The 16,454-nt window shown below is 40.0% G+C and overlaps 1 protein-coding gene and 1 long non-coding RNA gene across 3 annotated transcripts in view; one reads left to right on the top strand and one right to left on the bottom strand.

Annotated features, from left to right (window-relative positions):
* Positions 1-7,635, bottom strand: part of LOC125486964 — a 25,552-nt gene extending 17,917 nt beyond the window's left edge. The window contains exon 1 of the long non-coding RNA XR_007265534.1: positions 7,543-7,635. This is a non-coding gene — a long non-coding RNA (uncharacterized LOC125486964). The remainder of the gene's footprint in view (positions 1-7,542) is intronic.
* Positions 1-16,454, top strand: part of neu1 (neuraminidase 1) — a 30,744-nt gene that overhangs the window by 5,795 nt on the left and 8,495 nt on the right. For both annotated transcript variants that reach the window (XM_048616579.1, XM_048616578.1), the window contains exon 2: positions 9,645-9,834. In XM_048616579.1, the coding sequence (XP_048472536.1) occupies positions 9,645-9,834 (190 nt within the window). The remainder of the gene's footprint in view (positions 1-9,644; positions 9,835-16,454) is intronic.

The raw sequence follows: 16,454 nt of genomic DNA, 5'->3' as shown, positions 1-16,454 counted from the left end.
GCTCCACACCTTGTTATCTCAGGAAATCAACTAAGTTCTGATCATTGAAAAATGTTAAGGAAACACCACCTCTCACTTCCTCAGCATGACTAGAAAGACACTAGACAAGCTTTTCCCTGTGTTTCAACATTTTTGCAGATAGAATTGACAATAGTAAACAACTGAGAAAATCTTTAAAACAATAATTTCCTAATTACCAAGAGTCCTATAATATTTGGAAATGTACAAATGAATCCAAGCAATTCCCTTCATTTGAATACGATTATCTTTGCTCAGAAATTCCTCTGACAATGATGATTTTCACAACTGTTATTTCCTCGGGGAAGCAGTGCAATTCGTTTAGATTGACAGAGTTGTGTCTTTCATCTTTTCGATGTGTTGGATAGGAGATAGATTCCTAGATGTTTACAGCACAAAGGTAAGCTATTTAGCCCATCTTATCCATGCCATACAACAAAGATCTGACTGCACGAATCCCATTTTCCAGCTTTTGACCCATAGCCCTGGTAGTTACAGGAATGCGAGTGAATATCTAAATACTGCTTAAATATAACAAGACTTGACCACTCGGCCTGGCAGTGAGTCCCAGACTGCCAGCACTATCTGAGTGAAAACATTTCTCCTTGATTCTCCTCTTAGTTTTAAAGTAAGAGATAGAAGGCTACACCCCCTGGTTATCGGACTCTCTACTAATGGAAAAAAATCCTTTCCACTCCATCCTATCTATGGCCTGCATAATCTTGCACACCTCTATCATATCCCTTCTCAACCCTCACTGTTCGGAAGAAAACAATCTCAGCCTAAGTAATCTTTTCACAAAGTTGATATCTTTCAGCCCAGGCATCATCCTGGTAAATCTCCTTTGCATCTTCTCTAATGCAATCACATCCTTCCCATAATGTGATCATAACTGCACACAGTACTCCAATTGTGATACCAGCATTTTATATAGTTTCACCATTATCTCCCTCCCTATTCTATGCCTTGATTAATAAAGACTGTATCCCATGTGCCCTCTTAACCACCATCTACTGCGCTGCTACCTTCCGGAAGCTATGCACACTAAGGTCCCTTTGATCTTCAGTACTATCCAGGGGGTCCTGCCATTCAGAGTAATCCTTGTTAGCACTCCCCAAGCGCATAACCTCTCTCTTTTGAGGTTGAATTCCATTCACTGCTGTTTTGTCCAAGTATCCAGTCCTTTGACAACAAGAACAACTGTCCTGAGGACGGGTCACCGGACCCGAAAGGTTAACTCTGTTTTTTCCTTCACAGATGCTGCCAGACCTGCTGAGCTTTTCCAACAACTTTGTTTTTGTTCCAGTCCATTGATATGCTCTTGCAGATTACTGCTATTCTTCTCACTTTTTTACCACCCTACCAATTTTTATGACTACCACAAATTTCTTGATCATATTCCCTACATTTAAGTCTGAACCATTAATGTATACGATAATATTAAGTGCCTTTGCTGGAATCAGACTTCCAGTCACACAAACAACATCACCTTCTATTTCCTACCTCTCAGCTGATTTTGGATCCTTGTGCCACTTTGCAACCAAATTCCACATACCTGACTCCTATTTAAATTAGTACTTGTCTACCTGGTTTCACGTTGTTTGTTATTAATTGTATCTCTTTTTCAAGTGGCTCCCTGGAATGGGATGGAGCATGTATATTTTACCAACTTGTACTTGGGCCTATGAATGTCCCTTTTTAAGCATGAATAAAGATGGCTAGTATTTAGATGAGGCATTTAATCGTCCCATCAGCCACCTCCGATTCTCAGTAAAGATCGTGTGTTATGATTTGGAAAAAGTTTTGCTAGTGTTCCGGACAACATTACTTGTATACTTCAAGATAGGATTTTGATGTGCAAAACGGTTTCTCTATTTGGTAGTAAGAGATCACTAAATTTTAAAATAATGGCTCATTAAAATGATTTGAGAGATGTGACAAGACACTACAGGGAATCTTATTTTTGTGAACATTGTTGTTTTCCTGAATATTAATCACTTCTATTGCTGAGGAAGAGATATCTTATTTTAAAACATGGCAGTGATTTAGGAAATTCTTGTGTGTCTCTCATTTTGTAGCCACAAAAATAGTTTCATTGCAACTAATAAGAACATGATAAAACGGGAACTGCGCTGTGTACAAACCTTTTCCATAATTTAATAAGATCATGCTTGATCTTTAACTTCAACTTCACATTAATTCACAATCATCTTGTCTTTAAACTCCCAATGTGATTAATGACTGAGCTCTCTAGAATAGAGTATTTTGAAGATTTAAACCCTTTAAGCAAAAATATTCTCATCATCTTTGTTCTAATTGGGTGCTCCTTTATTTTGAGACTGTAACCCTGTTTTTTTTAGGTTTGCCAGCCAGGGAGATATAATCAGCCATATAGTGGCTGAAAAAATGATAAACTGGGGATCATTACTTTAAGGAATGACAGTGGTTTGGCAATGTCAAGCATTTAAAAATACACATGGAGGAACTGAAATAATTGTTCAGTCCTGGATCAGGAATGAAAATAAAATGCAAAATGTGGCCCAACTGTGGCTAACAAAAGAAATCAGCAATAATATTAGATCCAAGGAAGGGGCATATAAATTCACCAAAAATAAGCATCAGACCTGAGGATTGTAAGCAGTTCAGATATCAGCAAAGGAATTGATTAAGAGGGGGGATAAAAGGTAAGTTTGTGAGGAGCACATAACCTGATTGCAAAGGCTTCTGTAGTTACGTGAATTGTAGAAGATTAGTGAAGATAAATGTGCATCCCTTACAGTCAGAAGTGGGAAGTTATAATTGGGGACAATAAGATGGAAGACCATTTAAATACATACTTTGATTCTGCCTTCATAAAAGAGGGGACACGTGACATCCCAAAAATATTGGGGAACACCAGGAATATAGACCAGTTAACCTGACATCAATAATGATAACCACGTTAAATTCCATTGTAAAAGATTTAATAACAGAGCGCTTGGAAAACAGTGACAGGATCGGACAGAGTCGGCACGGATTTACGAAAGAGAAACATGCTTGGATGATTAGTGACAATCATATTGAAAGACAATGTAGGCTCAAAGGGCTGAATGGCCTGTTCCCATTCTCTGTCTCTATATCTCTATGCTTGTAATGCTAAGTCTCAATGTATAACATAACACAATCCCCTCAAAGAGCAAAGTAATAATGACTGGACAATGTTTCTCACTGATAGTTGAGACTTAAATAATGCCAAGATATTAGAAAGAACTTTCCTGCTCTTCAAAATAATGTTCTGAGATCTTTTACATTTAGTTCAGAGGGTTGTCAGGCTTCCAACTTGAAATCTCATCAATAAGGTGGTGCTTTAGATAGTTATTACTCCCCCAATACTACACTGACAGGATTGATGGTACATGTATATGGAGGGCAGAGTGGGGGGGTGGTGTGGATGGGGAACTAATACAATGTGGATGGAATAGAAAAAAAAGGGTTTAGCTGAGTCTGAACAAAATAACAGTTGATTGGCTAATGCATGATAACTAACTTAAACTCACTTAGGTATCTATTAATGAATTATAAATACTATCTAATACAAAAATAGCCTATATTTTGTTTAATCTTTAACATAAATTTCTGTTCTATTCCTATCGTGACAAACTCATCTGGATTTCAGTTTCACTCTCCTTTTGATACCTACTCGAGCAATCATTACCCCATGCTCATTACATTCATTCCAACTGGGGCAACACCATGATTTTTAAACTTCGTCTTGTTTTGAAATTCCTCCATGGTTTCTATCTCTCCCAATCGCTGCCCGCAATTCCCCTGCAAGAGCGATCAGAGAAACTTAACACAGAACAGTTGGATTCTAGTCTTGTGAAATCAACAATTGAAGCATTGAGAAACAAATGCAATCACATAAATCACATTGACAGATGTAAAATGTAGTCACAGTGAAACAACATTTGCCAATAAATCTTTGCAACAAATACCCTTATCTGCAATGGACTTAGTACAATTATTTGCGTCATCACCAACCAATGGTAATTAACCCAACACATGACTTGAGGTTATTTTCCAAACAATAACCTATTCAGATTTCAAAAGCTTTGTCTCCATGATTACCTGCGTTTGTACTTGTTCCACTTAGCTGTAGATCACATGAACAATGAACTGCTTTCGTCAATTTTATAAAATTCCATCTGACCATCTGAAAGTGATTGATTAAAATAATGGAAAAAAATTTTAGACTAAGTCGGTGCTGAGAACTGACAGGATCAAATGACATGATGTGGATGTGCCGGTGTTACTCTGGGGTGGACAAGGTCAAAAATCACACAACACCAGGTTATAGTCTCACTGACACCTGTAGAAGGAGTGAGACTCCAAAAGCTTGTGTCTTCAAATAAACCTGTTGAACTATAACCTGGTGTCGTGTGATTTTTGACCAGGATCGAATGCAACGATGCTTTCGCACATACTGAATTTTGCTGCCTGTTTGGCCTATGCATAAAACTAGCATTCCACTCCATACCATGGGATTTCCATGTGGTGAGTTAGGTTAAAATTACTCACTTATTGAACAGAAATGCACAGTCATGTAGTCAATGTGAAATGATGTAAATTTTCAGATTAGGCAACATCTAAGAAACAAATTTTAAGTTTTAGTATCTGATGGAAGATCTCCTGTCTCTCTGTCCATAAATGTTATCTGACCTAAGCATTTCCAGTTTTGTTTATTCTTTGGCATCGGATTTACAAAACCATCATACTGCAGATGCTGTACATGGTTATTGAATTGCTTTATTTTGCGGTCTGATTCTGCGCATTTCATTCATGCCACAACTTTTAACAGTAGTGAAGTTTGTGTAAAGTAATTGAATCAATTAGTGCACTGTTTCTGGTTGTTTTCTTTCAATATGAGTGGATTTAAATATGAGAGAGTGGTTTGTTTTTTAATCAAGTTTATGAAAGTCTGTACAAATAATAGAATCATAGATTTTAACAGCATGGAAAAATGCCTTTCAGTTCATTGTGTCCACATCAGGAATTGAGCATCTACCAACTCCAGTCCCAATTCCGAGCACTTCGCCCGTAGCCTTGTATGCAATGGTACTTCAAGTGATCGTCCAGACACTTATTTAATATTGTGATGGTTCCCTCATTTGCCACCTTTCAGACTCTGAGTTCCATTTACCAACTGCCCTTTGGGTGAAAAAGAAATTCCAAAAATCGCCTCTCAACCTCCTTCCCGTTAGCTTTAATTCTATGCCGTGGTTGTTGATATCTCTGCTAAGGGGAAAAGATGCTTCTGAATATCCTATTGGTGCCTCCAATAATTTTTACACCTCAGTTAGACCCCTCGGCCTAACCAATATCTCTTCATAGCTGAAACACTCCAGCCCTGGCAACCTCCTGGTAAATCCCCTCTGCAGCCTCCAGTGAAATCACATCCTTCCCATAGTGTGGTGATGGGAACTACACAAAATACTGTACAATTCCGTCATAACCTCTAAAGAAAAACACTGAAAGAACTGCGAATGCGGAAAATCAGAAACAAAAACACAAATTGCTGGAAATGCTCAGCAGGTCTAGTAGCATCTGTGGGGAGAAATCAGATCAATTCTTATTTCAGATGCAGTGACCCTTCTTCAGAATGGACGTTTATGAACAAGGAGTCCTAAATAGTTCTGTCCTGTAGCTTCCTGCAGTCAATCTCCATTTAAATAATATTTAGGACCTATATTCTTGATGCCAAATTACATAACTTCACATTTTACCACATTATATCCACGAGGCAAGTTTTTGCCCACCTGCTTAATCCTCTGTAGACTGTATGATCCTGACCACTTGTTTTTCCACCTACTTTTGTCATTTGTAAACTTGGCTATAGTGTATTCACTTTCTTCATCTAAATCATTTAATATATTTTGTAAATAATTATGGTCTCAGCACTGACTTCTGTTGTACTACAGTAGTTACAAGTTTCCATTCTGAAAATGCTCCCCTTGTCCCAACTCTGTCTACCAATAGTTAGCCAATCCTCTATTCATCCCAATATATAATTCCTGATACTATGGGCTCTTTTCTAATTAAACAGCCTAACATGTGCTATGTTATTAAATGCTTTCTGAAAATCTAAAGAGATGCCCAGGAAATGTCTAAACAGCAAAAGTAGAAAAGTTGTTCAGATCTCACCACTGACAGAGGAGAGAACTGAAGACACAAGCTTTGCTGACTCATCAATTTGATGCTCTAGGTCAAGTTGCTGTTGTTCCACACATTCTCTTACTCAGCTTGGACGTAACAGCTAGAAGTTTTGCATTGCACATGTTGATTTCAGCATCAAGTGATAGATTGCAAGTCATTCTGGATCTCAGCTATGTGAAGCAATCAACATCATTTAGCAACATTTTTTTCCATTCCACATTCAAACAAATAGCACTGACAATGTCCCAGACCATGACATTGTTTTCCTGATGCTAATGATCAAACTGAACTCTTTTACAATCCTCAGGGTGTCTGTTCATTTATTGAAGTTGGCCATCAGTATAGAATGCCACTGTAGTATCATAGGCTTAGAACCACACAGTGATGAGAATTTTTGACTTGGAAATCAAGATTGAACATTTCTCTGTTTGTTATGGGATGTAATAGATGCATCATGTCTAGGAACTGAAGAGTCATATTTATTGATCATTGTTAGCTGTTGTGGTAATGTGTTGGTGAGCCACTGTGTTGATGTGATTGTGATTGTTATACAACTCGGTGGCCTGCTGGGTTAGGAATTTAATATTATGGTTCAACCAAATTTGTTTTTGGCCAGCCCCTGACTCTCTCAGAATCAGGCCAATCAGCGAGCAAAAGCCTGTCAGAACAACAGCGCAGTTTAGCAGTTTCCAAACAGTCAGGACTGCAGAACAAAAAGTTGGGAATGATTTAAGGGAAGGCTTCAGAAATAGAAGACTATGAGAAAAAAGTTTAAGAAATCCATGTTAAGGTATAGGTGAGCTGTGTTAGCAGTTTGTTTAAGGGTCACATGAGAAATTAACTAGAGAAACTAACATTGAATTAAAACAGATATTTGCTGGAAGTATACCAAATAAAGGCTGTTCCAGCTGAAGAGCAACCCTTCATGGAGGACTAAGTATCTGTAAGGTTGGCATTAGGGGCAAAAGGATTGAATGTTTTTCTGTTTTTTTTTAGCATATATAAAATCATTTCAATATTCTTAAATAGTGTAAAAGTTATTTTGATGAATGCAATAAATATTTGTTCAAAGGGTTTGAACTTTTGTTCTTTTGTTAAAAGTACATTGCAGCCTCTTATGAATATGTTCAGTGACTGAGCACCACAGTAATCAAATCGCAAAATAAAAATTGCAGTCTATCAAGCCTGGTTTCACTATGGGGCATGACTTGTTCATCAGCTGGGATCATGACAAAATTTGATTTCTTTCAGAATCGTATAGCGGAAACAAGACCATTCGGTCCATCATTCCCATGTATGCTCTTTGGAAGAATTATTTAATTCCCCATTTACCTTGCTTTCTCATTGCAGGCCTGTAAATTTTAACCATCAAGTCCAGAATCCCTAAGGAAAGTTATTTTTGAATCCATTTGCATCTCCTCTTTGGACTGCACGTTCTGTATGTGATGGGAACAAATATGTGAACATTAAAATTAGGAGCAGGAATAAACCATTAAGCCCCTCAAGCCTACTCTGCCATTCAGGGAGAACATGTCTGGTCTGATTGCAATCTTAAGCTTGCTTTCTTCTGATAAACTTTTAGATTCTTGACAAATAAGGAAGTCAATCAATCTGTACCTTAAAATAGCCCTGACCTCCACTGCTGTCTGGGGAAGCTAGTTTCACAAGCTCCTAAATCTAAGAGAGGAAAAAACTTTTCTTTTTAATGGGAGACTCCATATTTTCGAGTTGTTTTATGTTCATATTTTTACTCAGTTGATCAATACACATTTGATCAAGCATTATCTTCAGATGCAGTCTTCCTAACCATACTAATCTCCCACATTTGTAAACATACATTCTATAAATGTTAATAAACATGGTTAGATTCTAATGCTAGCCCAGAAACTGACTTCTACAATCTGCCACAACGGTGTGGCTAGTCTACTTGGTTAACCACCACTCTACTGAAATTCTGGTAACTGATGGTACCAGTAGCAGACATTAGGAAAAAAAAAAGAGTTTTTGGCTTAGTGCGTGTACCAAAGATTGATAAAATTCAATTCACTCATGAAATTGGTTCTAGAACAGATAGTTATGTTTCTGAACTGAAAGGTGAGCAGCATAGAAAAGCTATTTTCCCATATTTCTATAATGGCTATGAGTATCTGCCAGTATGTTTTGTGATGTACTCAGGTTCCTGGACTTTGATTCTGTGTTATGTTCTGCACCAACTCTGATAAAGAACTTTTCCAGGATGATGTTTTTTGGTTCTGTCTCCTCCACCAGTGTAATATTGAACCAAGAGTTACAATCAAAATGGGGTTCAACTATTTTTGTCCAAATCTGTCTGTGTATGTTTTGAAGATTGTTTTAAACTGGGAAATATTGCTTCTTGGATTCACAGTTCTTTATTAAATTGCAATCAGACTAAGAATTGGGCACAATCTGTAGCTGGTTTTCTGTGTTTCTACTAATGATGGCTAAGTTTATTTTTATTTCAATTTCTCTATCATTCTAGATCATTGTCACACTTAACTAACAAAAATCTATTAATCTGAGTTTTGTAATTTACCATTTGCTCTCAGACAAATAATCTTTTCAATAAATTTCCAGATTTTCAGTATCCTTTTTTTGAGAGAAACTGTTTCCTCAAATCACCCTGAACTACCTCTGCTGGATTCTTCCATAAGCAAAAATAGTGTGTGTCAGTCTACCATATTGAGTTTTCTATCTGCTGAAAGATATTGATTAGATATTCTATACTTAAAAAAAAATGTAAGCCCAGTCAAGAAGATATACAGCATGGAAGCAGACCCTTTGGTCGAATTTGTACATGCTGAACAGATATCCAAAATAAATCTAGTTCCATTTGCCAGTATTTGGCCCAAAACCCCCTAAACCCTTCCTATTCATATTCCCATCGAGATGTATTTTAAATGCTGTAATTGTACCGGCCTCCACCACTTCCTCTGGTAGATCTTTCCATACATGCACCACTCTCTGCGTGAAAAAGTTGTCCCTTAGGTCCCTTTTAAATCTTTCTCCTCTCACCTTAAATATATGTCCTTTAGTTTTGGACTCTCCACCCCGGGAGGAGAAAAATTTGTCTATTTACCCTATCCAGACCCCTCTGTGATTTTATAAACCTCTATAAGGTCACCCCTCAGCCTTCCGCTCCAGGGAAAATAGCCTCAGCCTGTTCATTCTCTTCCTATAGCTAAAACCCTCCTATCCTGGCAACATCCTTGTAAATATTTTGTGAACCCTTTTAAGTTTCACAACATCCTTCCTACAACAAGGAGATCAGAATTGCACACAATATTCCAAAAGTGGCCTAATCACAGTCAATGCAACATGTCCTGATAAAGTAACCATTAAGCTTTCCTATTGAAGGAGGTCATGTAAACTGACATGTTATGTAAAACAATCCATCATTTTTCTTCTCTTTCTAGATCAAGCCGTTGGTTGAAAGTGAACAGTTGCTGTGGATAAGTGGCACAATTGGCCATGTTGACACCTTTAGGATCCCCCTTATTGCAGTCACCCCCCATAATAACCTCATCGCTGTGGCAGAAGCTAGAAAGCATTCATCAGCGGATATTGGTGCTAAGTTCATTGCTGTCCGCACGTCTAGTGATAAAGGTGATTGATTAACTTTGGTAAGGAATGAAAGGGCTGTTTGAATCATTGATTTCTGACAATGGGGCAACTCCCTAATTAGGCTGCACCATTCAATATCAGATTTTTTTTTGTTCTGACAATTGAACGGTTCAAATGCTGAAGGGAATTGGTATAGAATCATATTTAAATTCATAAATATGGTTGACTAAACAAACTGAGCAACACTTCCAGTCCTGTAGCATTAAATGCTTTTTTTACAGCAGCTCAAATATATACTTTTGCCTTTGAGGACAGACTACTCATAAAGCAATTGTTTTCTGAACTAACGCTGCTTTGAGTCAAACCATTGGACATTGTTGAGACATTTGAAATCATTGGGAAAACAGAAGGAAATTAAATCTATGGATCACTACTGAATTTTTTTTTAATGATGTGGCTCTGAAACAAGTAGCTGATGAAAAGCACTTAGGAGCAGGGTGTAGTAAGAGCAGTAGAAGGCAAGTTAATTGTGAATGATGAAATTCTGACTTTGCTACACTGATTAAGGGTTGTATTATTGTAAATACTGGTCACTGTAACCTCGCCTGTCTTCTGTGGGGAGTGAACAAGCTGTTTCGTCTTCTAATTTGCCTCATAAAATGTACATCTGCGAAAAGACTAAAGTTCGGATTGAACCCGAATGCTCTGCATATTTTAATGTAACCTCTGAAGCAGAAGGATTCCAGTTGCAAAATTGAAAACGGCCAGAGTTATCTTTCTGCGCTTTTCCCCTTGTAGCTATTTATGAAGTTCAAATTGAAGTATTTGCTTTACACACATGCAGATGTTTTGGATATGATTCACAATAGAACCTGTTGGTGCTATCTGGATTTCACAGAGGGAATATACAATGCTCTGGTATGAAATGTCAAACTGTTTTATTTTTAAATCCCTGATATCAAGTTTCCACAGTTTTCAATGATTCATAATCTTGCTCATTTCTGGACTTGTATTGCAAATACCTGTTGCCTTTCATAGCATGGTGGCTCAGTGGTTAGCACTGCTGCCTCACAGCGCCAGGGTCCCGGGTTCAATTCCACCCTCGGGCGACTGTCTGTGTGGAGTTTGCACATTCTCCCCGGGTCTGCGTGGGTTTCCTCCGGGTGCTCTGGTTTCCTCCCACAGTCCAAAGATGTGCAGACTAGGTGGATTGGCCATGCTTAATTTCCCGTAGTGTTCTGGGAAGTATAGATTAGGTGGGGTATGGGGCGATGGGTCTGAGGGGATGCTCTGAGGGTCAGTGTGGACTTGTTGGGCCAAAGGGCCTGTTTCCACACTGTAGGGATTCTATGATCTATGAATATGTCCCAAAGAGCTTTACAGGAAATTAAGGTAGACAAACAGGAGGCTGGAAAAACACAGTAAGCAAGGCAGCATCTGGAGGAGGAGAAGTCAGTGTTTCGGCTATTACCCTACTTGGCATTTTAGAAGTGTAGTCACCATTTTAATAAAGAAAAACAGCAAACCATTTATAAACAGCAAGCTCCCACAAATAATAATCATTTTTAAAATATAAATATGGGCCATACACCAAGAATAACTCCTTGGCTCCTCTTTTAAAATAATATAATGGAATTTTCTGTGTCTATCTGAGAGGGCAGTTAGGAGAACTATATCTCAAAAAGACTACAGAATCGGCAGAGAACATATGCCGGTGTTTTCTCACTGCTTGCATGAAGCAGAATGTTCTTCCTGATTTACTAACTGTCAGTTTCTTTGACTGTGGTGAACATATTTCTACAGTCATCACAGTTTAAATCTCTTATCTGGTAACCAGTTGCCTTTGATGTTGGCAGATGCTCTTGAGTTAATTTTGTACTGTGGGAAGAATCAATTAGTGAAAATGGCATCCTGTGGTTCAATGATCTAATATGGAACTGAGCCAAGCAGACTAGAACTGATCTATATTCTGACCAACAGCACCTGGTGGGGACACAATGGCCTAGTGGTATTAAGCTAGAAACTCGGCTAATGTTCTGATAACCCGAGTTTGAATCCTGCCACAGCGGATAGTGGAATTTGAATTCAATTTTTAAAAATCAGGAATTAAGAATCTTCTGATGACCATGAAACTGTTGTCTATTGTGAGGAAAAAGCTATCTGGCTCACTGATGACCTTCAGAGAAGGATATCTGCCATTTTCACCTGACCTGTCCTACATGTGACTCCAGATCCACAGCAATGTGCTTGACTTTCAACTGCCGTCTGAAATGGCCTAGCAAGCTGCTCAGTCGTATCAATCACTATGAAGCCTCAAAGAAATAAAACTGTACAGACCACCTGGTATCGACCTAGGCACTGGAAATGACAATGTCAAAAGCATCCCTGTTGACCCTGCAAAGCCCTCCTTTACCAACATCTGGGAGCTAGTGGCAACATTGGGAGAGCTGCCTCACAGACTAGTTGAGCAACAACCTGACTTTTTCTGTAAGTTATGATTCCATAAGTATGACTGTATCAGAGACCATCCCTTTATACGTCCTGTCCCATCAACAGGACAGACCCAACAGAGGTGGTGACACAGTTATACATAGTCAGGAGGGAGTTGCCATAGGAGTCCTCAACATTGACGCTGGATGTCATGAAGTCTCATGGCTACAGTTTAAACATAGGCAAGATAACTTCCTGCTGGTCACCACATACTGCCCTCAGCTGTTGAATCTGTACTGCTCTAAAATGAACACCACTTAGAAGAAGCACTGAGGGTAGCAAGGGCACAAAATGTACTCTGGGAGTGGATTTCAATGTGCATCACCAAGAATGACTCTGTAGCAGCAGTACTGATCGACCTGGTCGGGTCCTAAAAGACGTGGCTGTTCGACTGAATGTGTGGAAGGTGGTGAGGGAAAAACATACATGACCTCTTCCTTCCCAATCTGCCAGCTACAGATGCATCTGTCTAACAGTATTAATAAATGACCACCACACAGTATTTGTGTAGATGAAGCCCCGTGTTCACATTGAGAATAATCTGTATCATATTCTGCAGCACTATCACTGTACTATGGGACAGACTTCAAACAGATCTAGCAACTCGAGACTGGGCATCCATGAGGCACTGTGGACCATCAGTGGCAGCAGAGTTATACTCCAGCACAATCTGCAAACTCATGGCCCCACTCCACCACTACCTTTCAAGCCAGGGGATGAAACCTAGTTTAATGCAAAGATCAGGAGGGCATGCCAGGAGCAGCACCAGGCATGCCTAAAATTGAGGTGTCAACCTGGTGAAGCTACCAAACAAGGCTACTCCTGTGCCAAACAGCATAAATACTAAGTGATAGGCAGAACCAAAATCAGAAGTTGCTGGAAAAGCTCAGCTGGTCTGGCAGCATTCCTGAGGAAAAATCAGTCGGGTCCGGTGACCCTTCCTCAGCATCCTTCCATTTCTGAGGAAGGGTCACCAGACCCAAAACGTTAACTCTGATTTTTCTTCACAGGTGCTGCCAGACCTGCTGAGCTTTTCTAGCAACTTCTGTTTTTGTTCTTGATTTACAGCATCCATAATTATTTCAGTTTTTATTAAGTGATAGACAGAATTAAGTGATCCCACAATCAACAGATCAGATTGAAACACTGCGCACCTGCCACATCCAGTGGGGGACAATTGAGCAAATCCCTGGAAGAGAAGGCTCCACAAATATCCCTAACCTGAATGATGGAAGAGCCCAACAAATCAATACAAAAGATAAGGCTGAAGTGTCAAGTGGTTAACCAATCTCCGCCTCATCCAGTAATCCCCAGCATCACACATCCAGTTTTCAGCCAATTTGATTCATTCAACATGCTATCAAGAAATTGTTGGAGGCACTGAATTTTGGAAATACGGAGCACCATAGAATCCCTACAGTGTGGAAGCAGGCCATTTGGCCCATTAAGTCACACTGACCCTCCAAACAGCATCCCACCTACACCCACATCCTTACCCTAGCCCTGTAACCCTGCATTTCCCATGGCTAAACCACCTAACCTACACATCCCTGGACACTACTGTCAATTTAGCATGGTCAATCCACCTAACCTGCACATTTCTAGACTGTGGAAGGAACCTGGAGCACCCAGAAGAAATCCTTGTAGTCACGGGGAGAACATGCAAACTCCACACAGACCATCACCCAAAGGTGTAATCGAACCCAGATCCCCTACATTGTGAGGCAGCAGTGGAAACCAATGAGCCACCATACTGCCCCCAGGTAATGAAGAAAAACTCCTGTGCCTGGCCACTTTTGAACCAGGGATATTTTACATGTTAGGCGAAAGTGATAACGACTGCAGTACAGAAACACAATCCCCTGACAACATTCCAGCAATAGTACTGAAGATTATGCTCCAGACCTTGCTGTTCCTCTAGCCAAGCTGTTATAACACTGGCATCTATCCAACATTGTGGAAAATTGCCCAGGTATATCCTGTACATAAAAGCAGATTAATTCAATTTGGCCAATTACCATCCCCCAACAGCCTAGTCTCAATCATCAGTAAAGTGATGGAAGGTGTCATCAACAGCGCTGTCAAGCAGCACCTGCTCAGCAATAACCTGCTCAGTGACGCCCAGTTTGGGTTCCACCAGGGCCAATCAGCTCCTGACCTCATTACAGCCTTGGTTCAACCATGGACAAAAGAGCTGAATTCCAGAGGTAAGTTGAGAATGAGAGCCCTTTACATCAAGGCCACATTTGGCCAAATGCAGCATCAAGGAGCCCTCAAAATTGGAATCAATGAGAATTGGGGTAAAGTGTCTGTTGGTTGGAGTCATACCTGACACGTAGGAAGATGGTTGTGGTTGTTAGAGGTCAATTATCAGCTCCAGGACATCTCTGCTGAGTTCCTCTGGGTAGTTCCCTTGGCTCAACCATCTTCAGCTGCTTCATCAATGACCTTTCCTTTGTCATAAGGTCAAAACTGGGAATGTTCACCAATGACCACACAATGTTCAGCACTATTTGGGACTGCTTCAGTATCTGAGAAGTCAGTTTTCAAATGCAACAAGACCTGGACAATGTCCTGGCTTGGGCTGACAAGTAGCAAGAAACATTTCCTTTGTTCCTTCACAGGATGAGGGTGTCGCTGGCTAGGCCAGCCTTTATTGCCCAGAGCACAATTATGAGTCAACCACATTGCTGTTGGTCTGGAGTCACATGTAGGCCAGGTGGTAGTTTCCTTCCCTAAAGGACATTAGCGAACTCGATGGGTTTTTCCAACAATCAGCAATGGATGCACGGTCATCATTAGACTCTTAATTCCAGGTATGTTATTGAATTCAAATTCCACCATCTGCCGTGGCAGGATTTGAATCCAGGGCCCCAGAACATTACCTGGCTTTCTGGATTAACAGTCCAGTGATAATACCACTAGGCCATCGCCTCCCCTTTGCACCAGACAAGGGCCAGAGAATGACCATTTCCAATAAGAGACAATCTAACCACTGTCTCTTGACATTCATTGTAATTACCATCACTGAATTTCCCACTATCAACATGTGGAGTTTACCATTAACTAGAAACTTAACTGGACTTGCTGTGTAAATACAGTGGCCACAAGAGCCAGTCAGGCTGAGAATACTGCAGCATGCAATTCACCACCTGACTCCCCAAAGCCTGTCAACCATATACAAGGCACAAGTCAGGAATGTGATGGAATACTCCCACTTGACTGGATGGATGCAACTCCACCAGTACTCAAGAAGCTTGACACCATCCAGGACAAAGCAGCCTGTTTGGCACTACTCCCTCCACCAACTATGCTCAGTCGGGGCAATGTGCGCTATCTATGAGACGCATTGCAGAAATTCGTCAAAGATCCTTAAACAGCATCTTCCAAACCAATGACCACTTCCATTCAGAAGGACAAGGGCAGCAGATACCTGGGAACACCATCTGCAAGTTTCCCTCCAAGCTGCTCACCATCCTGACTTGGAAATATATTGCTGTTCCTTCACTGTCGCTGCGTCAAAGTCTTGGAATTCCCTTCCTTAAGGGCATTGTGTGACTTCAATGGTTAATGAATCAACAAGTTCCAACAATTATAAAATTTAGTTGGTTGTGGTAGTGAAAAATTTAATCTACAATGATCCTAACACAGATTCCTGCAAAGTAATATTGTCAGGAGAGGAGTCACTGGACAGTAATCGGTACTGAACCCCAGCTGCTCCAGCAAAAATCCAAGAAGTTTGTTTTTCACTCATGGGACGTGGACGTTGCTGGCTGGCCAGTATTTATTGCCCATCCCTACTTGCCATTGACACGGTAGTGGTGAGCTGCCTTCCTAAACCAGTGCAGTCCATAAAGTATAGGTGGACCCACAATACATATAAAGGGTGACAAGAAATTGATGTGCTTGATAATATTTTAATGGTCAAGTGCTAATTTGCATATGATCAAGTGAGCCATCCTATTGGATTAGTTTGGCAAGTGGGATGCTATACTTAGTTACAGCCAGTGACTGGACAATTGAAACGAAAATGTAACTGTTGTAAGGACTTGGGTGGCGCTGGAAATAACACTATTTAAGGGTCTAAAGTTGCCTGTATAACATTTATCAAGTCACGTGTAACTGTCTCGTGATCTTTGTTGGTTCAGCTCATCACTTGCAGTTGGTTACAC

The sequence above is a fragment of the Rhincodon typus genome, chromosome 35 (assembly GCF_021869965.1).
Source record: "Rhincodon typus isolate 14 chromosome 35, sRhiTyp1.1, whole genome shotgun sequence".
NCBI lineage: Eukaryota > Metazoa > Chordata > Chondrichthyes > Orectolobiformes > Rhincodontidae > Rhincodon > Rhincodon typus.
Note: the sequence above shows the minus strand (reverse complement) of the source record. Positions and strands in the feature narration are given on the sequence as shown.